Below are 27,221 nucleotides of genomic sequence, written 5' to 3' on the forward strand. Positions count from 1 at the left end.
CTAGGGATGGGAAGAAATGAGATGTGGCACTATCCTAGACACATATAGATTCATAAAACATTGTCATTTGAATGATCTTTTCATTTTCAGTGTTTGGCCTTCATTTTCAAAGAAGACCATGACATCAAGTCACTTAAACCTGATTGCCTCACATCCAGGGCATCTCCATTCACCATGATTCATATGGCTCTGGAGGAGAAAGTGAGGCTGGTGACTTAGCACAGTACCCCTCACTCAATCCAATTCATGTACTTGTCATGGCATCAATTCTTTGATATCATGTTCTTCATTGAGAATGAAAGACAAACAAATAATACTCAAAAGCCCGTAGAACTATTTCTGTTTTATGAATGAGGAAACTGTTGTAGTTGGTGTTCATCCTTCATTTTCAAAGAGGACCAGTGATATCGTGAAGTAATATCTTGATTTTCAAGTGAATGGGACTTAAGTGAAGCAATGTTGCACAATCATAAGCCTCACTGTCTCTTCCTGAGTCATCAAAGTCCATTGGCAGGAAAAAAATCAAGACAACCTTGGCATCTTCAATATCTGACCCAGTTCTAAGCACTCCACAAAACTTGCTTCAGACAACTTCATGACCACTAGAACAAATTATTGTCATAAGTCTATTATGCCATAGAAGTCTTCACATCCTTGGGGTAGACATCCTCTTAAGTCACTAACCAATTTGAAGCCTGTTGGTTAAGCCAATCTGCTGAGACGGTTTATAAAGATGGTGCCAGTGTATATATAACAGCTTCTTGCAACCACAAGTGAGAGTTGGGTAAAGGTTGAATACCAGAAGTGGATACACAGTCCTGAAAAAACTCAGCAAGCTGTCACACCAAATAAGTTATTCCTCCCTGAAAGCACTATACACCTTACATCAACTGAGGATCCCAGAATATAGGTGATATTGCCCAGGTCACAGTAAAGTCTTTTGATTTACATTTATAATAATATAAGCTTCTTGAGGACAGAAACTCTCATTTTTCTCTTTGTATCATCAGCAACTAGCACAGTGCCATGGTAGGCATTTCAGAAATACTTAATGAATGACTGATAGTCCAATGTGTGTGACAGGACACTAAGTTGTCTCTTACATCATGTCCTGGGACCTACCTGCATCAAAATTTATGTCTTCCAAAAAAAAAAAAGATAAATTTCTCAAGTGACTATTAAAACAAATTCTCTTTTTATCTGAAAATACTATGAAAATACTGAAAATACTATAGAGTTTTTCATTCTCACTCACTAGATGGACGAAATTAACTTTTTTTTGCCCCCTTTACCTAACTTTTATATATACAAACACACACACACACACACACACACACACACACACACACACACACACAAAAGAGAAAAGGAAGTATGGGGTAGTTTAGAGATGACCTCAGAGGAATTACTAGGTCCTAGTCCAATGACACATAATAGCTATATGATGCTGATCTAGTCAATTAACTGCTCCAAGTTCTAGGATAACTGCAAAGCTCTAAATTGCAGACCATTTGCTGACTTTAATTGGTGAAGGAAGTTTCCTCACAGAGAATTTTCTACACTAATAATAGTTCAACAAAAGCCATAAGATCATAGAATGGTTTTGGTAGAAATGAAAGAAACGTTAGAGATTATCCATTCCAATCATCTCATTTTTTTATTGTTTTTTTATAATTTTCCCCCAATCTTGCTTCCCCCCCACCCCCCACAGAAGACAGTCTGATAGTCTTTATATTGTTTCCATGCTATACATTCATCAAAATTGTGTTGAGAGAGAAATCATATCCTTAAGGGAAAAATAAAATATAAGAGATAGCAAAACTACATAATTTTTTTTTAAATTAAAGATAATGGGGCAGCTGGGTGGCACAATAGATAGAGCACCAGCCCTGGAATCAGGAGTACCTGAGTTCAAATTCAGTCTCAGAAACTTAATAATTGCCTAGCTGTGTGTGATCTTGGCAAGTCACTTAACCCCATTGCCTTAAATAAATAAAATTTTTAAAGTATTTTCAAAAATTCAGCCTAAATTAAAGATAATAGACTTTGGTGTTTGTTTAAACTCTACAATTCTTTCTTTGGATACAGATGCTGTTCTCCATCACAGATACCCTAAAATTGTCCCTGATTGTTGCACTGATGAAATGAGCAAGTCCATTAAGACTGAGTATCACCCCCATGTTGCTGTTAGGGTGTGCAGTGTTCTTCTGGTTCTGCTCATCTCACTCAGCATCAGTTCATGCAAATCCTTCCAGGCTTCTCTGAAATCCCATCCCTCCTGGTTTCTAATAGAAAAATAGTGTTCCATAACATACACATACCACAAATTTGTTCAGCCATTCCCCAATGTCCAGTTCTTTCCCACCACAAACAGGGCTGTTATGAATAATTTTGTACAAGCGCCAATCATCTCATTTAAAGAAGGAGCTATGGAGGCTTGCAAGGTTCAAGTGATTTGTCCAAAATCACACAAGTGACAGAACGGACTAGAATCCTCTAAGTCTAATGCTGTTTCCACAACATCAGAATTTCTCTCTTGCTCTCTGTATGAACATTGTCTCCTACCCCTTATTCTAGAGATAGGATCAGAAAGGGAAAAATTCAATTTTATTCTTTAATATAAAGCTTTCAAATTAAATTTGCTTAAAAAAGAAATTGTCAGAATTATAACACTTTCTATATAAAACATGATATTTTTGCTTTTATATATATTTTTAGGAAAAGTCAACATAGAAAGATTTACTTTGTGAAAATAAAAAATGCATGGTCAGCATTAATGAGAACTATTGTCTGACTTTCTGAAAAAATTGATCATAAGCATATCTGAGGTCAAAGTGAGGCTATGCCACAGCAATGTGTACTCTAGAGGTTTTTCTTTTTCTTCCCCCCCCCCCGAAATTAGTCTGGCCATAAACATGTATGATTAGAAAGGCAACATTTGGCTTCAAATGTTATTTTAAATAACAGCAGTCTGAATGCTCCATCCAAATAGCATGCAAAAAAGTTCTGGGGAAGAATTCCCAAGAACTTGCATTCCAGAATTAATTGTGTGTAGTTTTTTCTTTTATTATGAGGAAATATTTTCTTATCCTTTTAACTCTTTCAAATGATTTTTCTATTATTATTCCTTTCATCACCAATGTCTCACTGTTCTACATACTCAAAGTTTATAAAGTCTGTTCCCATAATATTCTATTGAAAGTTTTCTCTCAAAGGTTAACAAATAATCCCTTAATTTATAAATCCAATGGTCTTTTCTCAATCCTTATCGATGACTTTTTTAAAGGCTTTTTGACACTCATCCTGCAAAGTCTACCTCTACTAGTTCCCCTTTCTCCCCACTCCACTTCTTGGAATCCCTGAGACTGTTCTCTTTACTTTCTTCCTGCATGTCTGATCACTCCACAGTCTACTTTGTTGTACCATTATCTCCCACTATCTAATCTTAGGTATCTCAAGATTCTACACTGAGCCCACTTCTATTGCTAACATCTCCCTTGGTGACTCCTTTTACTCTCATGGAGTTATTTACCCATTATCCAATTACTCAAATGGACATCTAATCTAATACTCAATTTCTGTTCTGAATTTCAGAGCTACATCGTGAACTGCATGGATATCATGGGAAATCCATCAAATTCAAAAGATCCAAAGTTGATCTGAACATCTTTTCCCTCAAAATCAACCCTTTTCTAAAATATCCTTATTTTTACCGTTCTTCCAGTCATCAATAAAGTTCATAAATTCAGAATCATTCTAGAGTCTATCCCTTCTCTTACCTCTCAGATCCAATCACTGCAAAATCTTGTTGATTATATATATATATATATATGTATATATCCCTTTACCGGTCAAAGTTACTCATTTACTTACATTAACAAAACAATGCCCTAGTCCAAGACTTCACTTCTAATCTGGACAGTTATAATATTCTTCCAGTTGGTTTCCCTACATCCATTGTTTCTTCCTCTTCAATTTATCTTCCACAGAGCTGAAATAATTTCATAAATTAGCAAATATAAGGATGTCACTCTCTGGCTCAAAAATTTTCAGTGACTCCTTTTTTTACCTTTAGCATGAAATACAAACTGCAACCTTCATGTAAGATTCTCTACAATCAAGTTACAAACTACTTTGGAAGTAAAACAGACACAGGTCTCCTGGTCCCAAATCCAAAACTCTTTCCATGACATAAGTGGCCCCAATAATACGCCCTTCATTCTCAGCTCAACTAACTCTCCAGACTTCAATTGCTTGCCAGAAATCTTGCTTCCATGTGATCATTCTTCCTACCTTTCCCTTAAGTGTTATCTTCTCCTCTTAGAGCATACATATTTGAGGGTAAGAACCATCAAGTTTTCTTCTGTATATCCAACACTGAGAATAATGCTTTGTACAGTTGAAGTGCATAGTAAATTATCTACCTATCTGTCTGTCTGTCTAGCTAGCTATCTCCAGGATGGTGTAACATCAATAGAAAAATAGGAAAATCAGAAAGCATAAATAAACGTTTGTGTGGAAAAATCAAATATTACACATTGAGTTGAAGGTATTTAAAACCTTCAGGTGGAGATTCCTGCTGGCAGCTGGAAATACTTAAAGAGAGGGAATCACAACTTTGATTATAGGTTTGAGCATCAATTAGAGGAGGTAATAACTGAAGCTATATGAGTGGAGACAACCTCCAAGGAATAATGAAAGAATAGAGAAGAAAGAAAATAGGACTAAAGAAAAGAAGATACCTACAATTGGGAGGAAAAAGTGTTGTTACAGATGCAGGTAGGAAAAAATTCAAATGATATCAGTGTCATGAGCTCAAAGGGTAAATAAAAATATGAAAGTAAATGTTTAACAGTGCCAAATGCTGCAAAAATATGAGAAAATCCTTTAACAAGCATCTGTTTTTATAAGCATTATAAAAAAATACCCAAGCAGCTAGGTGGTACAATGGATAGAGCACACATCTTGGAGTCAGGAGGACCAGAGTTCAAATATGGCCTCAGATCACTGACTCCAACTAGTTGTGTGACCCTGGGCAAGTCACAACCCTGACTGCCTCACATCCAGAGCCTTCTTGTCATCCTGATTCTTATCTGGCCACTTGATCCAGATGACTCTGGAGGAGAAAGTAAGATTGATGACTTAGCATAGCAAACTTAACTCAAATCCAATTTGTGTTCTTGTCATGGCATCATCTCCCTGATATCATGGTCTTCTTCAAGAATGAAGGACAAATATTATTATTATAAAAGAAATAGAAGACAGGGTCCCTCAGTGAATTTCACAATTCAAAGGTACCACTAACCCAATCCACATCTTATCCACTACAGCATCCCCATCAGGTAGTCACTCAGGCTCCACTTGTAAGACTTTAAATGACAAGGAGTGGGGTAAGGGGGAGTGGGCAACTTGACCATCTCTAAAAGCATTCCATTCTACTTTTGGACAACTCTACTTTGTTAGCAAGTCCTTGACAAAAATACCAAATGGCAAAAATACTGGTTCTTTGTGATCACTGCCTCTGGTTTTAGAAGTTTACTAACAATCTCTTTGGTAACATGTCTTGAACTTACCCAGGAATCAAAGTCAAATTCATTGGTCTATAGTTTACAGGGTCAGGCTAACATTTGTCTTTCTCTCTCAGGTGGCTTATAGTTTAATGGGGGAGATATGATATAAATACATGAAAAAATAAATAATATATTAACTAAAAGCATCTTGGAGTACAATACACAAAAACACACAAGACAACCTTAATTGCCAAATGAGAGGTAAAGACAATGTGTACTCTGGCAATAAAGAGAAATGTGGGTCATTAAATGGAGTATTTTTAGAAGACTTCATGAATAGGAATTTCAGTTCAATTGAAACTATCTTTTAAATAAGTCAGGAATTATTGAGGAACTAACATAAATCAACTTTTGAATTCAAGTGGTGTGAGAAAACTGAAAAAAAAAGACCCAAACCCAGTAACATGTGAATCAATCTTGCCAAGAACTAGCTTTGTTCCTTTATCTAATTCATTACTTTCTTTGGTCCTCATGTTTACTCTGTTGTAAAATGGAATTGAACTATATGACTGCTAAGCCAATCCTAGATCTAAAGTCTAATGTTTTTTTGAGGTGTGGAGTAAGTTGGGGTGGGGTAAAGTGCAGGGGGGGTAGTTTTAAAGACATAACAATACATTTGTATAGAGGCTAAGAAAAACTAACATAAAATCACCAAGAGGTTCCATGGTATGATATGCTTCTGAATGTGGAAATCAGGAAGATCTGGATTCATATATTGTCTCAGAAAATTATTAGCTATGACCCTACAAAAGATTTAATCTCTCTTCCTTATCTATAAAAATGATGACTTAAGTGCCTTCAAAATTTATTCCAGCTCCAAATATATAATATTCCACTACTTTCACTCACAGAAATAAAATATTTTCAGGAATAAAGTCACTGTCAGGGAAAAAAAAAAAAAAGCTAGAACAGTAGAATCCAAATAAGTAAAGGGAGATAGAATCTTGAAAAAAGGAGAAAAACCCTATTCAAGGGAATAGCAGGAATTGCTATAAAATAATTGTAATACAGTAAACAATGGATTATTTGATGTATTCAGTAACTATAGTACACCACATGCTTCAATCTGATATCTCAGCTAGGTAGTGCAGTGGATAGAGCACTGGCCTTGGAGTCAGGAGGACAGGAGTTGTATCTGGCTTGCCACTTACTAGATATGTGACCTTAGGCAAGTCACTTAATCCTGATTACTTCACATCCAGGACCTTCTCCAGTTATACTGATCCATATTTGGTCATTGATTCAGATCACTTTGGAGGAGAAAATGAGACTAGTGACTTAGCACAGGACCCACTCACATCTTCAAAGACAAAGGACAAAACAAAGATTCAGTATTTGTGGAAGGGAGTTTTTAAAAATAAAATTAGTGTCTATCTTTATTTCATGTTTTCTTGTATTATCTCAAGGAAAATCTTATGATCAGGAAGCCATAATATTGAATCTAGGAGGTATTGCATCTGTTTTAAAAAAATAAGGAATTTTTGTCTCTAAAGCCCCCTTGAGCACCAAAATATGATTATTCTTCATAGCAGTAAAACTGAATATATTTTATAATGTTGGGAAAATATTGGCAAGAATTTCTTGATAGAACTTTACAAACTTCAAATAAGATTTTCTAACAAAAGGACTTAAAAAGACTATTCATCTGAAAACTGGTTTTCTAAAGCAGTTTTAATTTAGAATTGAGAGGTTTTCTAAAGTAGCTTTAATTTAGGATTGAGCAGAGCAGAGTAATATAGTAGAAGAAAAAGTACCAGATATAGAATCAGAGGACAGATATCAAATCTCAGCTCTATCATTTATTACGTATGACTTGGACAAATCTCAATCTCTATAAATCTCAGTTTCTCCATCAGTAAAATAAAAGTTGCACTAGATGAACTCCAATGTCCCTTTCTAGCTCTAAAATCTTTAATAAATTCCCTTCTCTAAAGAACAGAGATACCTGACATGTTCAGGAACCTCTCCAACATAGGAAAGTAACAATCATATTTTCTCTACAAGAAAAGGTCTCTTGAGAATTCCAAATAAAATTATGCATATAGTTTTATTCTATGCAGTGTATAGCATAGCTATGCTCATAGATCAAGAACAAATTTAAAGGAACTATTACAATAAACCACAAAAAATGAAGAAAGAATTAAAATCAATAAATATGGTGATGTTTATCTGTGCTCCCTACCCTCACATAAATGGTAAGCCCTAAATTCTATACATAATGGGGACATTTGAGCCATCATCAACATTAGGGACTCAATGGGACATACATCTTTCCTCAATCCTAGATTCTTTTTCTGCCATAGATTTCCCATGTTTAGGTTTTGGGGAATCTTGAAAGCAATATTCATGTTTTTCTTCCCCTTCTCTCTTCATTTCACACTACCAAACTTGTGCTGAGTTGGGGATCTAGTTGAATGGTACCTGAATTATTAGGGTTTTTTTTTTACTTTTTGTAAGGAAATGGGATTAAATGACTTGCCCAAGGTCACACAGCTAGGTAATTATTAAGTGTCTGAGGTCAGATATGAACTCAGTTCCTCCTGAATCCAGGGCCGGTGTTCTAGCTACTGCACCACCTAGCTGCCCCTGAATTATTTTTTTAAATGTGATTGTGATCCCACTCAATATAATCTCTCAGAATGCTGAATGAAAGTTTCCTTGACAAATCTGTATCTTCAGAAGAAGATGGTCCCTCCTTTCTCAAATATTTCATCTTCAAGTGTTCCTTTGCCAAGAACTTTTTTTATGTACTTGTCACTCCATTTTATGTCACAGTTATTTGTATATTGGTCCTTTTCTTCATTAGATATGAAGTTTCTTGAGAAGAGGGTCTATGTTCTATTTATCTTTAAAAATCTAACACCAAGAAGAATACCTTTCCCAGAGAGTAAATACTTGAAATAATTCTGACAAACTAAAAAGTACATGTCTCTAAAGATTAATAGTTGGGAATTTTATGTAAAGCTAATAAATAGAGATATAGCAAGAATGAGACTATAAGAATGAAATAAGTGAAGAAGGTATTGACAATTGTCTAACAAAATTAGAATAAAGATAAAAGAGACTATAATAGCTATACTGACACTGATTCTACTAGATATTATTTTACCACAGCTAGCTATATTATGTAGCTATTTCTAAAGCCCTTGAAATCATCCAACTGTTCTAGTTAGAGTAAAATAAATATCAAATTTATTATGACATACATAAAACAAAAGACATTTTTATGAAAACTTAAAAATAATATCTCATCTATTTTCTTGATTATTTACCCTCAACATAAAATATTAAGATATCTGATGTAATTATGCAAGAGTAACATATGTATAAAGTTTATTGAGTGGAGCAAGCAGCTGGAGTGACAGAAGTTGGGCAACAACCAAGAAGAACAACTGCAATGGGATTTACAAGGGTTATAAAAAGAACAAAATTAAATTTCTCAACTCTGAATTTGTCCATGTGCACATTTCAAAAATAGGTAATCACTTTGTGGGTGTTAAATGTTAAAAGACCATAAAAGTATTAATGTACTTTCTAAACCACCTTACACAAAAGAGTAATCTATGGTATAATAAGGTTTAAATCATTTAACCAATATTCTAAGTACCTACAGTGTTTAGGGCATTATGGAAGTTACAAGAGAGGATAAAACATTTAAAGGAGATATAGTACCTGCCTTTAAATATTTTATTATCTAGTTATATGGGTATCTGTAAATTCTAACAGTTCATGGCAAGTACAAATTAGGTTCCTAGATTGAGGTATATAAAAGATCTTAAAAATAATTTAGATGAACTCAATTCATGGATGAGGAAACTGAGGGTCAAAGAGGTGAAACAAAGTCATATCAGTATGAAGGAACAGAACTCAGATTCCCTGATTTCAAACTCATTCTTTTTATAATATTATGCTACTTCTTTCTCATTAGAGATATGCAAAAACACCCTCCCTCCAAAAAAAATGTAGCATTGAAGTCCCAAGTGAAAAGGCTGCTAAATGATACAGAGGTCCAAGAAGGCTGATGAAAATTTAGTGGCATTGGGTAGGAAGTGAACATATGACATGTCAGGGAAGGTCATTCAAATAATGAACTGAGCATGGGTAAAGCCATAGATGTGGAAAGGTACAGTTGCCGTCTTCAGAAGACAAGGGTTAGGCTAGCTTAGCTTGGAGTGGAGGGTATGAAGTAAAATGTGTAAGATAAGTTAAATGAATCATATGATGTTTTGCAAAAAGAAAAAAAAATACAAAGACTATCAGAGGCAGAATGGAATGAAAAGAACATGGAACTAGACTCAGAAAAAACAGAATTCTGGTCCTGGCTCTTTCATTCACTATCTGTGATATTGGAGATATAAATCCCTTTCTCTAAGCCTCAGTTTCCTCATTTGTAAAATGAAAAGGTTAGATTGGGTGACCTCGAAGCATGCCCTTCTAAATCTAACATTTTATATCTAAAGTGAGAGAATTATTAATGTTATCCAGGTAAGCAAAAGGAAGAGAATGACTCAATAAAGAGGGAGCTGGTCTGAGAGTCAAAATGACCTGTGTTCACATCTTGCTTCTGCTACATACTGACTGTGTACCCTTGAGCAAATGACCTAACCTCTAGAGAAGGTGTTGCTCTAAATTGGTAAAGGAAGTTTTCTTGTTTTCTGTTTTTAATGAAATCCCATTCCTCTTCTAATTATGCAAAAAAATATGACAGAATAATTTCAATTAGCCAATGTGATCGTTCAAACTTACCGGGCACTAACAGTCGCACACATTAACACATCATTCAGCATGAAGAGTCGACGTTCTTTGGTTTTCACAATCTCTCCTTTGTCATTGTAAACAGTTTCTACCATGTCATCGGAACGAACGAGGTATCTGTTGCCACTGCTGAGAAGCTAAATTTTCAGAACATTCAAAATGTAATAATAATGATAATGATAATGATAATGATGATGATTCTTACAATTAAGTCAATGGCAAAAACACATGCAAATCATGGCAGACTATATTCATGTTGTTGCTATGCTGTACATCTTTCTTAAAAGATTTAAAGAAAAGCCACACTGACATAGGTGCTCACATATTCATGCTCCATGTATTTATTTGTACCTGGGCAAGTAACAGTATTAAAAGTTGTTTATTAACTAAATAGGCATTTTCATAGCCATACATATGGAAAATTTCTTTCAAAAAACAAATTTCCAACTGACACAAATTTGAGAAAAGGAATAACTTATTTTTAACCTATCCCTTAACCTAATACTTGTATTTAAACTAATTCATCAAATAAATACTATATCCATTACAGACATCCAAGTTTTTGTTTACATTGTTATTTTATGATACATATTGCTTTCAAAAAATTTTAAATTGTTGTGCAGGATTTGTGCATTTTGCCTATATTGAACTACAGTGTTTAGAACATTGTGGTTGGTACTAGAGAGAACAGAACATTTAGATGTGTTGTTGTAGTTCCTGCTTTTAAATATCTTATAATCTAATTAAATGGGTAACTGTAAATCCTAATAGTTCATGGCAAGTACAAATTAGGGTCAGAGATTTAGGGATATAAGGGATCTTAAAGATAATTTAATCCAATTCCTTCTTGATATTATATATTAAAATTTAAAATATAAACATTATCCAAAGATTCAAAGGATTATAGACTTAGAACCAGAAGAGAATTTGGAAGCTATTATATACAGATGAGAAAACTGAGGCCTAGAGAGATTAAGTGACTTTGCAATCACAAAAGTTCTAAGTGTCAGAATGAGGATCTGAATCTAGATTTCCTGACTCCAAAAACAATCTTCTGTTACACTATATATTTTTCTCATTCCCAAACTACTTTGCTATAAAGTAACCTTGATCTACTTATCTAATGGTAAGCATATTGGTATAAAACATTTTCTTGCAACAACTTTTACTGCTGCTTCCCCAATACTAATAATTAACAAAAGATAAGCAATTTAAGTCTGTACAACTAATTTGACTTCCATAGTTTATTTAGAATTTAGACTAAGTTTACACATAATTATTGTAATTATTCAGTAATGATATTTCTAGTAACTAAAAATCATTTGAGATTTAAGTAGTAAGACAGTTGGATGTTAAATTTAAGTTGATCATTTGAAGAAGGTTCTGAAATTTGAGGCTATTTTATTTTTTGGATCTGGGAGAGGAGAGTCTTAAAAAGAAACATTAGCAAGCAGAAGTTTGTTTGAATTTCTTTGGGCTGGGAGTTTCCCACACTTACATGCAGTTCATGACATTTTTTTGAGGAATATACATATTGATTTCCTATATGACTATAGGAAAGACATAACTTCCCAGAAGCTCAGATTTGTAAAGAATTGTACTCAATGATATTTAAGCTCCTTTCCAGTTCTAAGATGCTTTTATAAATTTGGCAAGACATATTTTTTGAGACTCAGTTTTCTTATCTGTAAAATAATTAGATTGGACTAGAAATTTTCTAAGTTATGTTCAAGTTCCAAAATTCTATAATTCCCTATATCCCAAGTCTACTACTTGCTACCTCTCTGATATTGAGACTTCACTCCTCCAGGTCTCAGTTTCTTCACCTACTAAAAGAAGTGGAAAGAAATAAATCTAGATAATTTCTGAGGTCCTTTCTAGTTCTAAATTTATGATCCTATGTTGTTTAGTTAAAAAAAAATACTAAAATTTAAGTGCTCTGATCTCATTTTTTAAAAAGCCAGACAGTAGGATTTAGAGCTTACAGAGACCTGAGAGATAATCTACTTTCTCTCATCTGATAGTGAAGAAAAACCAGAAAAGTTAAATGATTTGTGTAAGACAACACAAGGATTTGAACCTAGGTCCTCTGGTTCCACATTTTTGTTCTATCACTGTTTAGACAGGGTCATGGAAATAACAAGACTGTCACAAAGAAAAGCATTAGCTATCCTACACTATTAAATATTATTAGTTATTTGCTTTCTTGGTGTTGCCAAAAAAAATTGACATTTGCTTCTTATGTACAAGTATTAAATGATAAGTGCATGCAAACTATTTCAAGAATGTTATTAGTATTTTCTCTTTACATGGTATGTATATACTTACAAATGCCCTGTTAAAAATCAATAAAAAACAATTAAAAATTAAAGAATCATGTGATCAATAAAAAGCAAAAGCCTCTCAGTCTGGCAAGATGCAATATAAAATTTTGGTTTCTTTATTTTTTAAGATAGCTCCAAAAACTACAGGGCAAGAAAGAACTCATGTAAAAATGAACAGAATAAAAATAAAATGTTTCTTTTTAAAAAAATACTTTATAATTTTTCAATAATTCAAAACAAAGAAACTATGTAAACTTGACAGGAGTCCACTGACCAGGTAGGTCTTACAAGAAGTTAGGCAAACACTCAAGAAAATTTGATTACTTAAAAGTAAGATTTTTTTTTCTTTAAAAGATAAAAATAGGAACTGCTTCCAAAAGAGTAAAGTATATCACTCTTGGGAATCTGGTAAATATGACAAAGGTCAGGGAGAAGGAAAAAATATCAAGCGCATTGAGCTATTAATTCAGATTGTATTCTGAAAAAGAAAAGAATAGGGTCACTTTTAAAATATTAGTGAAAACTTTCTAAGAAAGTTACAGCACACTGGTACATAAAGAGAAAGCAGAAGTTTCATGATATAGGTAAAAAAAAATTGTTCAACCTTGTTCAGGTATCTTTCATTTATAGCTTTTGCTATCTGCTTGATTTCACATCGCTGATCTGCATCTCTTTTCCTTTCATTTAACTTCTCTGCTAATGTTTCAAGCTCTGTAAGTGCCATCTGCAGGGGTAGTCTGTCAGGGTGTCCTTTTGTGGTGTTCTTCAACATGTCCTTTAGGGGGAAAAAATGATAAATTCAAGAGAGAAAGGTATGATGACTTCTGTCAAAGAAATAAAAGTAGGCAGCTATCCTCCAGAAATATCTCATCCCCCACAACTGCATTATTCACGACTCCTGGGAAAGAAGGAAATGACATTAATTGCTTCTAATGAAAAATAAATCAAGTACCTTGGGAACAAGATTTGCCTCTAGTGAATCACTGTTTGGCTGAACATGCAAGCAGCCTTTTTGGAAAAGGAACAATGGCTCTTGCAATGGCATCATTAATAGAAAAAATAGCTATTCTTCTATAATAAAATGAATATTGATTCTTTGCCTAAAGCCATTGCCTGAAGGCTCATTGTGGGACAAAAGTGAGCCTTGGATTTCAAAGGCTATGCCAGAGGAGCAAAAGATCTGGCAAGTCATACCAAACTGGAAAGGCTGCAAATACAGATCCAGCAACGGACTTTGTGTAGTGAATTCTGTATGGCATTACACAATCTTTGAAACAAACTCCTTTCTGAAGTTTTGCTCAAAGATTATTATTTATAAAACCTAAGCACTAACTTTTCCTGCACTGAGACCCTGTTAGAATTAGTGACCTTCCCTCTACTAGCAAATGCAATACTATTATCTGGGGACTCATGAATAGAGTGACAGCTTTTGTGTACAATGACTCATAAACACTTTTGTCCTTTATATACTATACCATGAAACAACTGTGCTCTATTTCAAGTGACTGATTCTATGTTAAAAAAGTCATTTACTTTATGTAGGATTATATTGCCTATTCTATATTGCTTAATATCAATTTTAATATATGATAGGCTAGAGATACAAGGAAGTATGTATACAGGAATTTTCTACCTTTCTAATCTGATCTCTATTCTTCTCTAAATGAAACCTCACTCTAATCACTGTGAACATGTGAACATGACAAGCTTATTACCAACCCCATCCAAAATAATCTTTAAAAGTCAACTCATAAATATTAAGTTTCTACTATTAACAGTGCAAAACACTATGTTGGGAGCAGAAAGTGCAAATACAAGAGATATAATATATATCCTCAAAAAAAAGACAGAAAGTTCATCTTTTATTGAGGAAATGAAATATGTTCAGAGGTCAATAAATACAATATATGTAGCTCTACCAGATCTAAAACTATACTGTAAAGAGGAAGTCATCAAAACTGCCTAGTACTGGTTAAGAAATAGAGCAATAGGGGCAGCTAGGTGGCACAGTGGATAAAGCACCGGCCCTGTAGTCAGGAGTACCTGGATTCAAATCCAGTCTCAGACACTTAATAATTACCTAGCTGTGTGGCCTTGGGCAAGCCACTTAACCCCATTTGCCTTGCAAAAACCTAAAAAAAAATTAGAGCAATGGGAGAGCAGCTAGGTGACACAATGGTTAGAGCACCAGCCCTGGAGTCAGTAGTACCTGAATTCAAATCCAGTCTCAGACAATTAATAATTACCTAGTTGTGTGGCCTTGAACAAGCCACTTAACCCCATTGCCTTGCAAAAAAAAAAACTAAAAGAAAAAAAGAAATAGAGCAATGGATCAGTTAAGATAAATTCAAAAGAAATTGCAGTAAATGGCTATAGCAATCTACTATTTGACAAGCCCCAAAAACATTAGCTTCTGAGATAAGAACTCACTATTTGACAAAAATTGTTGGGAAAACTGGAAAATAGCATGGCAAAAACTAGGCATAGATCCACATCTTACACCCCATACCAAAATAAGGTCAAAATGGGTACAGTATTTAGACATAAAGAGCAATACCATAGATCAATTAATAGACCAATAAAAATCTTTCTATCAGATATATGGAAAGGGGATAAGTTTATGACCAAACAAGAATTAAAGCTGCAAAATTAATGATTTTTAACTATATTAAGATAAAAGGTTTTTGCACTAATAAAATCAATCTCTGCCAAAATTAGAAGGAAAGCAGAAAGTTGGGAAAAATCTTCACAACTAGGAGTTTTGATAAAGGTCTCATTTCTAAACTAGAGAATTGCATCAAATTTATAAGGTTACAAGTCATTCCTCACTTGATAAATGGTCAAAGGATATGAAAAGACAGTTTTTAAATGAAGAAATTAAAGCTACATAATCATATAAAATGCTCTTAATCATTATTGATTAGACAGATGCAAATTAAAACAATAATGAGGTATCACCTCATACCTACCAGATTGGCCAAGATGAGATGCATTGCTGATGAGTTGTAAATGGATCCAACTTTTCTGGAGAGCAATATGGAACTGTGCCCAAAGAGCAATAAAACTATTCATATCCTTTGACCCAGAAAGAAATTATATAAAAAAGGGAAAAGTCTCAAATGTTCCAAAATATCCACAGCAGCTCTTTTTGTAATGGCAAAGAACTGGAAATTGAGGGGATGCCCATCAATTGGGGAATGACTAAACAAATTATGGTACATGAATACTATGGAATATTATTATTCTATAAGAAACCATAAGTGGTCGGACTCTAGAGAAGCCTGGAATGACTTACAGGATCTGATACTGAGCAATGGGAGTAGAACCAAGAAAACAATGTACACATTCATAACAACATTGTGAGATGAACAACCCTGACAGAAGCAGCTACTCTCAGCAGTTCAGAGAGCTAGGATAAGAGTATTAGACCGGCTATGGACAATGTTATCCCCATCCAGGGGAAGAAAAACAAAACAAAAACAAAACACACATGCAAAAAAACCCAAATCTTCAGAATCTAAAGAACACTTTATAAAAATTATCTCTTGTTTCTCTTTCCCTTAGTCTTAATTCCTTATAACAAAAATAACTAATCGGTAAATATGTTTATCAAAGATATGTATGTACAATGCTAACCTGTTTGCCACCGATGAGAGAGGGTGAAAAGGGAAGGTGGAAGGAAATTTTATAACTTAAAAATATGCATACACATATGGATGAAAATAAATAAATAAATAATTTTTTGATTAAATGAACAAATACAATATATGTATAAGAGAAGGAAGAAGTTTCAGGAGGTAGGGTGTTCATTTAACAATTGGAGGAATCAGAAAAGTCCTTGTAAATGTAGTAGCTCTAGATCTGAGTCTTGAAGGGAGACAAGAACTCCAAAAGAGAGAGGCAAAGAAGAAGACTATTCTAGACATTTTAGGGGAGAGGAGGTGGAGGCAGAGGGAATGGCAATAGAGGCAGAGATGAAATGAAGGAAACTGTCTTGACCAAGATCATAGAGATATTAAGCAGTAAGTCAGAATTGGAACTCCCTCAATGGAATTTGAAACCTAGTATTCTTTTCATAAGAGCATACTTTCAAAGGAATAGAAATTAAGAACACCCCAAAGAACCTAGCAAATTTTTGTGTCAACTGATAAACTGAACCAGATGTAATCAACAGATTCTTTCTGGAAATGCTTAAAGCAGTTATCCTCAGTCAGTTAATGCTGGTGGCAGAAGTTCTAAAGCCAAATCTGTATTATTGCTTCTGTTTAAAAGCAGCTTTGACAGCATCATTTAAATGATCACTCCTCCCCCATCTCACCATTCCACTCTGTTCTTCCAATGTATCTCTGGGGCAAAAAGACTATGAATTACAGGACAAAACATGTCTACACAGACTGGGCAAAAGCTACTTATGTCATGCCCATCGAATGATGCCAGTGATTTTTCAGCTACCCAAGAAACTACTATATGTTATTCCCTGAAACTCTAGTATGGGTCTAAGAATCACAAAACCTGGGGATGTATATTCTTTTTAATTTAACAAGCATTTATTAAGTGCCTGCTGCAAAGACTGGAGGTGGGAAAAGGAGGGTTTTAACTAGAACAATATCAGACTCAGAATCTCCTTAACTCAATCCCTGATCATCTTATTCAGCCTTTATTTGAAGTCTTCCATTTAGAAGCCTTCAAGCACTTTTGCTTCAGTTTTGATTTTGTTTTTGGTTTTGGTCTTTTGCTTTATTTTTGTTTGGTGTTGTCTAACATGCCACTTAACCTCTCAAGAAATACATACAACTTGAACAAGTCAAACTTGGAAATTTTGCTATTACAAAATAACATCTATTTAGATGTTAATAATAATGATAGATGATATTCATATTGTACTTATTATGTGCCTGATAATGCACTAACCATTTTACAAATATTATCTCATTTAATCTTCACAACAATCTTGAGAGTAAGGTGTTATTCTTATCCCCATTTCACAGAAGAAAAAACTGAAGTAAAGAGGTTATGTGACTTGTCCAGGGTCATAAAGATAGTAAGAGTCTGAGGCTAGACTTGACCTCAAGTCTTCTTTACTCCAAATACAGTGCTCTATTCCCCTGTGATAAAAGTTACCAGCTCATTTTTTTTAACTTGGAATCCTCAGATAGCCTATCTTTCCAGAAAAAATTCAGGGAACGGCATGAAAATTTAGGTGGGAAAAATACTTCATCGTCATTTTTACTGACCTCTCCTTCAATTACAAACGTAGGCAACAAATATTATTCTGAAAAGAGATCTATAAGTTTCATCAGAAAAAGGGGTTGATGACACAGAAAAGTTTAAGAACTCCTGTTTTGAAATTTACAAAATATTTTAGAAAAGTCAGGTCCAGAAATATGAAGTGACTTTTCAGGCTCATAGAGGTGGTATAAGAAGTAGAAGCTGAAACCCAGATCTCTCCCAGACTTCCAATTCACCACTTTTGGGGTTACATTACTACTTGATTCTTTAAAAGAATACTTTTTGGGGGAGGGGTAGTTATAGATATATAGATAGATAGAGATATGTAGTTCATCATTATATAAGAGTGGGAAAGAGCTTTGGTTCCATTTTATTTCATGTTGTGTATTTGCTTCCTTGTATAAACACTTTATCTAGAGTTCTTAAATAAGTAAAATTTTCACACAAACTGAGATGAAAGAATATAAACTCAAAACAATAGACTGGTCATAGTGACTCAGTAAAAAATACTTTGAATCTGGAATTAGGAGCCATGTGAAAAATAATGTAAAAAAACTACATGGCTTTTGAGATCTCTTCTTGCTCCAAATCTATGATCCTGGGAATAAATAAAAGTACTCATCAAAGGAGACTTCTTGGTGAGTCAATTTGTTTTGATAACAGTTTGGTATATAAGATGTACAAATAATTTATAACTATGACTAAAAGTCATTCTCCAATAATTAAATAGTCAATGGAAATTAAATAATTCTCAAAAGCTTGTTGTATTGGTTTGGAATGACACACATGTCAATGAACTGTTGATTAATCTAAGAACTGGTACAGACATTCTGGAGAGCAATTTGGAATTGTTCAAGTAAAGCAACTAAAATATCCACATCCTTTATACCAGAGACTCCATTTCTGGGTTTATCCCTTAAGAAATACACTAGTAAAAAGAAAGCTAAGACATATACCAAAATATTCATAGCAGCACCTTTTGTGATAGCAAAGAATTAGAGGAAAGTAGATGCCCATTGACTAGGGAATAGCCAAACAAACTGTGAAACAAGAATGTAATGGAATATAACTATACAATAAGAAAGATGAATGTAATGAATCTACAGAAGCAAGGACATTTCTATATGAACTGATGTATATTGAAATAAGCAAACTAAGAAAATAATATAAAACATTGACTGTAACAATGTAAATGAAAAAGAATAACTTCACACCAAAAATTCAAAAATGAATGTAGAAAAATTATTAAATTGTCCTTAATTCAAATGAAGAGTTATGAGAAGACAATCCCAAACTACTCCTTTATGGAGATCAGAGGTCCACAGGTGTTACACATTGCATGTTTTGGGACTTTTTCAATGTGTCTACAACCATTTTTTCTGTCAAGGGACATTTGTACATTAATAACATCATTCGCTGCTATATTTGGTAAAACATTTAATTCACCCCTAAAAATTTCCTATATTTATTGAATTTTGAGCCCCATCTGTGGTTCCAATGGCAGCACCACACTAAACGATTTCACTATAAAGATTTTTTCTATGCTTTTCTTTAAAAAAAACAACTATTTTTTTATGGGATAGTTCTCTGGGAAATGGTATAGGAAGGAATATTGGAGAAAATAATTATGGAGATATTAAAAAAAGTCATCAATACAAATTAAAAAAGAAAGAAGGGGAGAGAGGGGGAGAGAGAGAGAGAGAGAGAGAGAGACAAAGAGAGACAGAGACAGAGACAGAGAGACAGAGAGAGACTGACTTCGGGCAGTGTTTCCCAAATACCAATTTAGAACTAAGGTTGATTCAACTAATTAATGCCTAATCAATTTTAATAAGCAGAAAACCTACCCAGTGACCATTTGGTTTAATTAAAATGAGCAACTGATTGAATCTGAAGAGTAATAACAAAAGAGAAATTAGGTCATAGCATAAATCTAAACCGCCAGGGTGGAAAACCATGAGAGAAAATGTTCAATAAGCATGTCCATTTATTTTATTTATTTATTTATTTTTAGATTTTTTTTCGAGGCAATGGGGTTAAGTGGCTTGTCCAAGGCCACACAGCTAGGTAATTTTTAAGTGTCTGAGGTCAGATTTGAACCCAGGTACTCCTGACTCCAAGGCCGGTGCTCTATCCACTGCACCACCTAGATGTCCCCCTCCATTTATTTTAAAAAAGGTAAATTGTCTCCTTTCAGTTCTGTCTTATGGCCTTTAAGGTGATTCAGAGGTATTTATGTGCTTCAAACTTGTATAGACCGTCTGCTCCCCTTCTTCTATAGATGGAAAAATTCACAGTACATTAACACTAACTTAAAGAAATGTTTTGCTAATGAAATATTTAAAGTTTCCCAATTTTAGATAATTTGATCAACAAAATTTCACAGTTTAAATATTAATTATTCCCTCTTTCTTCACAAACCTTCAATCTCTCCCCAGTCCTTCTATATACACAGATATTTAGATTTTCCCTTACCTAGTCTTTAAAGAAAAATAAATTCTCTAAAAATCTAATGTTAGTGTCTGCCCTGTATCTATTTCTGTATATTATTGTTCCTTCTCTCTCTCTCTCTCTCTCTCTCTCTCTCTCTCTCTCTCTCTCTCTCTCTCTCTCTCCCCAACTCCTCTCTCTCTCACCAAAATTTTGACAGTTATCTGTATTCACCAAACTCACTGCTTCATTACTTCTTATTTTCTAACTTCTTTCAAGCTGGCTTCAGGCTCTCCCAAACACAGTGGAAAACTGCTCCTTCAAAAGTGAAATAACAGATGCTTTAACTGATCCAATTATTTTTCCTTAAATCCTCATCATCCTTGGCCTGTTCACACCATTTGACATTTTTCATCATTTCCTCCTTCCCTCTCCTGGTTTTTCTGCTTTATTTGAAACTAATGACCACCTTCTTTTCGAGTTTTTAGGATTTTTCTTTCTCCTGCTGTCCTTCTACTCAGATGCACAAATTCAGAGAAACTGCCCAAGAACTATTTGTGCCTGTTCAAGCTCATATTGCACTTAACAGCTACAGTCAGACACAATGTAACTTGATTCAAACATAATGATGTCATTTTGGTCCTCTTCAGGACTGAAGGACAATACTAACCAAATAACCAACCAATTTCCTCCTACTTGTGCAATACCAGTGTCATAGTGTCATATTAATCTTCCTTGGATACAGCTCCAATCATCTCTTTTTTATAAATTTTAATTATTTAAGGCAATGGAGTTAAGTGACTTGCTGAAGGTTACACAGCTAGGCAATTATTAAGTTTCTGAGGCCACATTTGAACTCAGGTCCTCCTGACTCCAGGGCTGGTGCTCTATCCACTGTGCCACCTAGCTGCTACCCCAATCATTTCAATGTAACAAGCACTTAAGTGTCAATTATGTGTTAGGCACTATGCAAAATCTGAGGAATATAATAAAGGCAAAAATAGTCCCTTCCCTCAAGAAGATTAAAATCTAAACAGGAAGATAACATGCAATTAACTACAAATAAAGCATATACAGTTTAAATTGGAAAAAAAAATCCCAGAGGAAAGATACTAGCACTAGATTCAAAAGGATCCCTAATATCTAGCCAAAAAAAAAAATTGAGTCTTTGCAGACTGGTATTTAATATTCTTCACAATTTTATAAGAACATCAACTCCCCTCCCTGTAGAGATTAGAGAAGAGATATTCTTATTTTGGAAAGATTAGAAGTTATTTCTAGATTAACCAATCAAAGTAATATAGATCATTTACCTGGAGAAGGAGAATAAACTGTGGAAAGCGTTGTATTGGCTTCATCATCAAACCATAGAGGGTAATTCGATCAGGACTTGATTCTTGGCACTGCTATAAGAAAAAACTTAGATTGTTTATTTTCATTCTAAATTGCTTGACATTTGATTTGAGGAAGCAATTTTCTAATCCCTAAGGCTGTCTACAGAGGAAAGAAACTAAATGGTTGAGAAAGGAACTCAATGATGTTCATGGACTTGGTTGTTAGTTTCCTAAAGCAGTAACAAGTTTTATCTAATAAAACTTTTTCATCAACATTTCTGTTACAAAACATTTTTTTCTGTATTATGGGAGAATTTTTCAGAGTCAAAGGCTCATTCTTCATCAGTTTCATAGCTTACCCTACCTCATGCTTAATAGACCATAACAATTCTACTTGCCAATACACAATAGATGATCTTATGATTTCTAAAGTTTTCAAAAATTCATTTTAAAATTTCTTTTTAATTTCTAGAAAATTTTTCAATGAGAAGGGTATGCCACTAAATCTAAATATTGAAACATGTGGTGTTACAACCTCTAAAAGTCACAGAATCACTGAGATATGATCCAGTGCAAAGAACTGTATCTATGATCATAAGAACTAGGTTTGAATTCCAATTCTGTCACTTTCTAGCTGTTCACTAGGGAACTACTTTAACCACTTAGAATTCATCTGTAAAATGAAACAAGTAGTCTTGATTCTACCTGTCTCACAGAGATATTGTGAAGAGGGTACTTTATGAACTTTGAAGTGTTTTAGAAATAAGAATTATTATTCTTAATTTATTATTAAATCATTAATTATTAAAGTAATATTATATTATTATATATTATAATCATTATTAAATATATACTAAACATATAATATAATAATTATTAAATTAATTTTAATTTAATTTAATTACAAAACTTAAATTGCTGTATAAAATTGTTATGTATATATTTATGATACATATTATCATAAATATTTATATTATAATTATATAAAATTAAGTTTTTGCACTTTTAAAGTATGCATAAATCATTTCTTTAAGAGGATCATAGATTTAAAGTGGAAATGACTTTGGAAATGTAGTTCAATCCTTCATTTCCATGATCACTTGGTGAGTTAAATAACAGAGCTAGGGTTCAAATCCAAGGTCTATTAATTGCAAATCCAATGTTCTTTCCCTAATACTACATTGTTGGTAATAGAGGAGAAACTGTTTTGGTCTAAATAAGGCAAGTATGCTTTTTGAATAGGTATATTCTATGGGGGGGAAAAAAAGCTAGAACTTGAAACAAAAGACCTAGGTTCAAAACCAAGCTTTTGCAACTTACCAAATTGCTGAAGTGACAATTAATGAAATTATGAAATAAAGACAGATATACCTCATTTTGGGGGTTCTCACTGGAAAGGACTGCAACTGGAAATGTGAAATAGGGCAGCAGTCATACTTAAAACACCAAAGTATGTATGGAGACAAAAAGTCCTTAAGGGCAGAAACAAGGGGAAAAAAATGTAAAGAGATAAAAAAGGGTAGAATATGGGAAAAGAGAATAGCATGAAGTCAGATAGTGTGAAGAAGAGGATGGGGGGGGGAGGGGAAGAGGCAGAGTGTGTCATTCAAGTAGCCATGAAAGAATTGGGAGGAGTTTTAAATACAATATGCCTATGGACCTGATAGAAATGGAAGACTGCTCAGTGGACAGGAATTTGAGGTCTTATTTGGAGGTCCTTTTGCACCACACAACTAATCTTAGATGTGACATGAACCCAGGACTTTCTGGCTCCAAGTCTGGCACTCTAATCACTATCCTCCCAATTCCAGTGCAAATTGGGCTGATGTGAAATTTCTATAGATGGCTAGCATAGTATCTGAAGAGGAAATTTAATTTGATCCAAATAGGCACTAAACATACTCTATTTTTATCATATTACCAGATATGCATCTTAGGCCTAAGGGAAATGCATTACTTGCTGATTAAATAACATGTGTCAGTATTCATTAGGCCTTTAGAAGGGGGCAGGGGTAGAGAAGTCAGTAAAACATTCTTCGTGAGAAGTCAGTAAAACATTCTTCATGACAGACAACCACAAAGTTGGGTCCTCAGTTATCTCCACTAAACATCAAAGGAAAAAGAAAAACAAATGTTTCCCCTTGTAGTGGCTCAGTATACCCAGGTGGGTTTGGCTTTTTAGTCCTTTGTTTTTAGACCTGACTTCAAAAGAGGCCACTCTGACAAACCAGAACATGCTCTTTCTTATTCCTATCATGATGTTTTAGAAGAGCAAGAGAAAGAAACCTTTCATTTTAAATGTCACTTCAACATATCTAATCTAATTTTTTACTACTTTACTTTTTTTGTAATTATAATAGCTATACTTTAAGCTTTGCAAAGGAAACAACACACACACATGTTGTGTGATCCACACAACAACTCTAGAAGGTAGTTGCTATTATTATTAATACCATTTCATAGATGAGGAATTTGAGGCAGAGTTTAAGTGACCAGTCCCGGGTCACACATTTCTGAAGACACATTTTAAATCAGGTGAAATATACTATCCACTACATCACACAACCATATGACCATAATACAAGGTTGGTTTTTATTGTTTGTTTGATCCTGGATTTCATTGGGGAACTCCCAGTGAGCAAATTTCTTATGTTAATGAAAATTGGCAACTTTATGACATTTTACAAACTGAAAGAATTACCTCAGACACCAAATGGTTTGCCTAAGGTTATAAAGCCAAAGAACTTCAAAATTATATTCTAATAATACTGATTTTCCATAATATTAAAATACTTTCCTAAAACATCTCAAATTCTAGGATCAGTTTAATATCTACACATTTATGGTAAATAATGTTCTATACAAGAAGACTGGAAATAGTGATCATACATAGAATTCTGGTATCTATCCTTAAACCATTTCTATTGTAAATGAAGAATATTGAAATAAAATATAAAGTCAATATAATATGAAGAAAATACTTACTTTCAAAAAATCCAGAAAAGCTGGTTTGGTAGCACATGTTTTCTTGAGAATTCCCACAGCTGTACTAAAATTATTCACATATTCACTGTATGCATCCAATACCATGGATTTGGAAAACTAAAACATGAGTAAATTAATAATATTCAGGAATATATAAATAGGCAAAGGTAAAATTCTATATATATATTTCAGCTTAGAATTAAAGTCTCTGTTTCATGAGTATCCTTTTAAACTTCTATAATGTTTTTTAAAAATCCCACCTTTACAAATCATTTTTGTTATATTGAGCTTCTCAGTTGTCCTAAGACTGGCTGAATTTGAAGTTATTCTAAAAAGACACTAGACTATACATACATACATGCATACATCATATATATATATATATATATATATATATATATATATATATATATATATGGCTTTTGACTCAGTGATATCACTACTAGGCATGAATTACAAGAAGATTAAACAAAAGAAAAGGACCCATTCATAACAGATCATCCAAGGCTTCACTTTATATTAGAACAAAGAACCAGAAGGAAAGGAAAATGTGCATTCCATCAACCAGGGAATAGCTGGACAAATTATAGTGATTCTACTAACATACTATCATGAAAATTATAGAAAATTATTACTCCACAGAAAATGATAAATATAATAAATTCAGAGAATCTTGGGGAAACATGAATTGATGCAGAGTGAAGTAAGCAGAATAAGTATAACAATTTATACATTATCTTCACTAATGTAAAAGAAAATAACAATGAAAGACTTTCATCAATAAAGTAAACAATGAGTACCACTGAGTTGGATGGTGAAACACACTCCTGCCTTTCAGTACAGAGATGGTGAACTCTAGATGTGGAATAAAATATTCATTTTCAAACATGGCCTAAATCCTACTCTGTTTTGCTTGATCATTCTTATTTGCTAGAAGAATATGTTCTATGGGTGAAAGGAGAAATCATTAAAAGTGACACTGATATAAAAATGAAATGAACATTAAAAACATAATTTTGGAAAATTATTTTTTCAGCACCACATTTAAGGGACTAGAGTGGTAAAAGATTTGAGATGGGAATACTAATTTGGAATCTATAATTTGGACATGAAGTGAGGAAGATTTGAACTAAACTGATAGCTGTATGAGTGCAGCTGGATGCAGAAGATGCTGTAAAGATAGAAACAGCAAAAGGATGGATATGTGGAATGAAGCAAAGTGAAGAGTCCAGGATAATTACATTATTATGTACTAAGAAATTAGAAGATTAAGGAGCCTTCAATAGAAATAGGGAATAGATAGTTGATGATCTAGGACTAAAGCCTGGGGGGGGAGATACTGAGGTACATGAAATATGAGGATATTATCAAGAGAGTGATGGGAAAGCCCAGCATAACTTTGAAGAATCACCTACAGTTAGCATGATTATTGAGGATGATGAACCAGCAAAGGAAACTGAGAAAAAGCAGTTATGTAGGTAAGAGGCATATCAGGAGGGGAAAAAAGTGTTACAAAAAAAAAAGAAGAGATTATCTAGGAAGAAAGGGAAGCCAACAGTGTCAAATGCACAGATAAATCAAGAAGAATTAGAATTGAGAAAAGACCAATCAATTAAGAGATCATTAGTAACTGAAAAGAGCAGTTTTAGTTGAGTGATATTGTAGATAGATCAAATTACAAAAGGCTGAGGAGTAAGAAAAGAGGAAGTAAAGGACTGGGTATAGACATCTTTTTCGAAGAGTTTGGCTGAGAAAGAGAAAGACAGAGGAATTGAACCTAAAGAAATTGTAGGGACTAATGAGGGGCAACTGGGTTATGTTTGGAGGAAATAGAAAAAATACAAAATGATAAGGAAAGGTTAACACTTTGAAAGAGAGAGAAGAGATGTTTGACGATGCAATCTACTGGAAAAGACAGAATGGAGTGGGTACAAGTGCATATACAGAGGGATTGGTCTTGGCAAGGAAGACAACCTTTTGTCAGATGAGGAAAAGAAAGAGTAAAAGATTTTTCAGTGGAGGTTTGTGAAAAAGAGAACAAAAGAGGAAGCACACATTGAATTTTCTCAAATTTTTTTCCTCAAAGAAGCAAATTAATAGAAAGAAGGAAGAGGAAAAAGTGTGAAGACTTTCTGTGGGGAGGAGATAAAGAATCAATTAGGGAAGTGAGAGCCCAGATGAGAGGAAAGTACATAAATTTGTAAAGCACCAGTCAGCATAGTTGTGAGATTCCCTTCAGATTAGTTCAGTGGCTCAAGTAGGAACAAGGGAGGAATATGGTGGGAATATTTCAAGGCAGAGTTTTGATAAAAGAAGAGAGTATATAAGAATAATGAGGGGGGGGGGATGAAGGGAGAAGGATTAGAGAAGAGGATAGTGTAGGTTAAAAATAACTATTCAATTGAGGTTGTAGAGGGAAAAAAATAAAATCAAAGCAGATATCTGCTATCTGTATAGAAAGCACTGTGCAAATATCTTTCAACTGACATTCACAGCACAAAGACCCAGACTAAAATGAAAGTTTATGAAATTCTCATATTTTAAATACTGCCCATATGAAAAATAGAGACAAACAATGCAATATAATGCACAGG

At 33.8% G+C, this 27,221-nt stretch overlaps 1 protein-coding gene across 9 annotated transcripts in view; it reads right to left on the bottom strand.

The window, feature by feature from the left end:
* Nucleotides 1-27,221, bottom strand: part of ARHGEF10 (Rho guanine nucleotide exchange factor 10) — a 276,879-nt gene that overhangs the window by 104,842 nt on the left and 144,816 nt on the right. For all 9 annotated transcript variants that reach the window (XM_074209540.1, XM_074209541.1, XM_074209539.1 and 6 more), the window contains 4 exons: nucleotides 24,628-24,744; nucleotides 21,622-21,714; nucleotides 13,254-13,424; nucleotides 10,317-10,462 (listed from right to left, as the gene is read on the bottom strand). In XM_074209540.1, coding sequence (XP_074065641.1) covers nucleotides 10,317-10,462; nucleotides 13,254-13,424; nucleotides 21,622-21,714; nucleotides 24,628-24,744 — 527 coding nt within the window. The remainder of the gene's footprint in view (nucleotides 1-10,316; nucleotides 10,463-13,253; nucleotides 13,425-21,621; nucleotides 21,715-24,627; nucleotides 24,745-27,221) is intronic.

Source organism: Macrotis lagotis, chromosome 1, assembly GCF_037893015.1.
Source record: "Macrotis lagotis isolate mMagLag1 chromosome 1, bilby.v1.9.chrom.fasta, whole genome shotgun sequence".
NCBI lineage: Eukaryota > Metazoa > Chordata > Mammalia > Peramelemorphia > Peramelidae > Macrotis > Macrotis lagotis.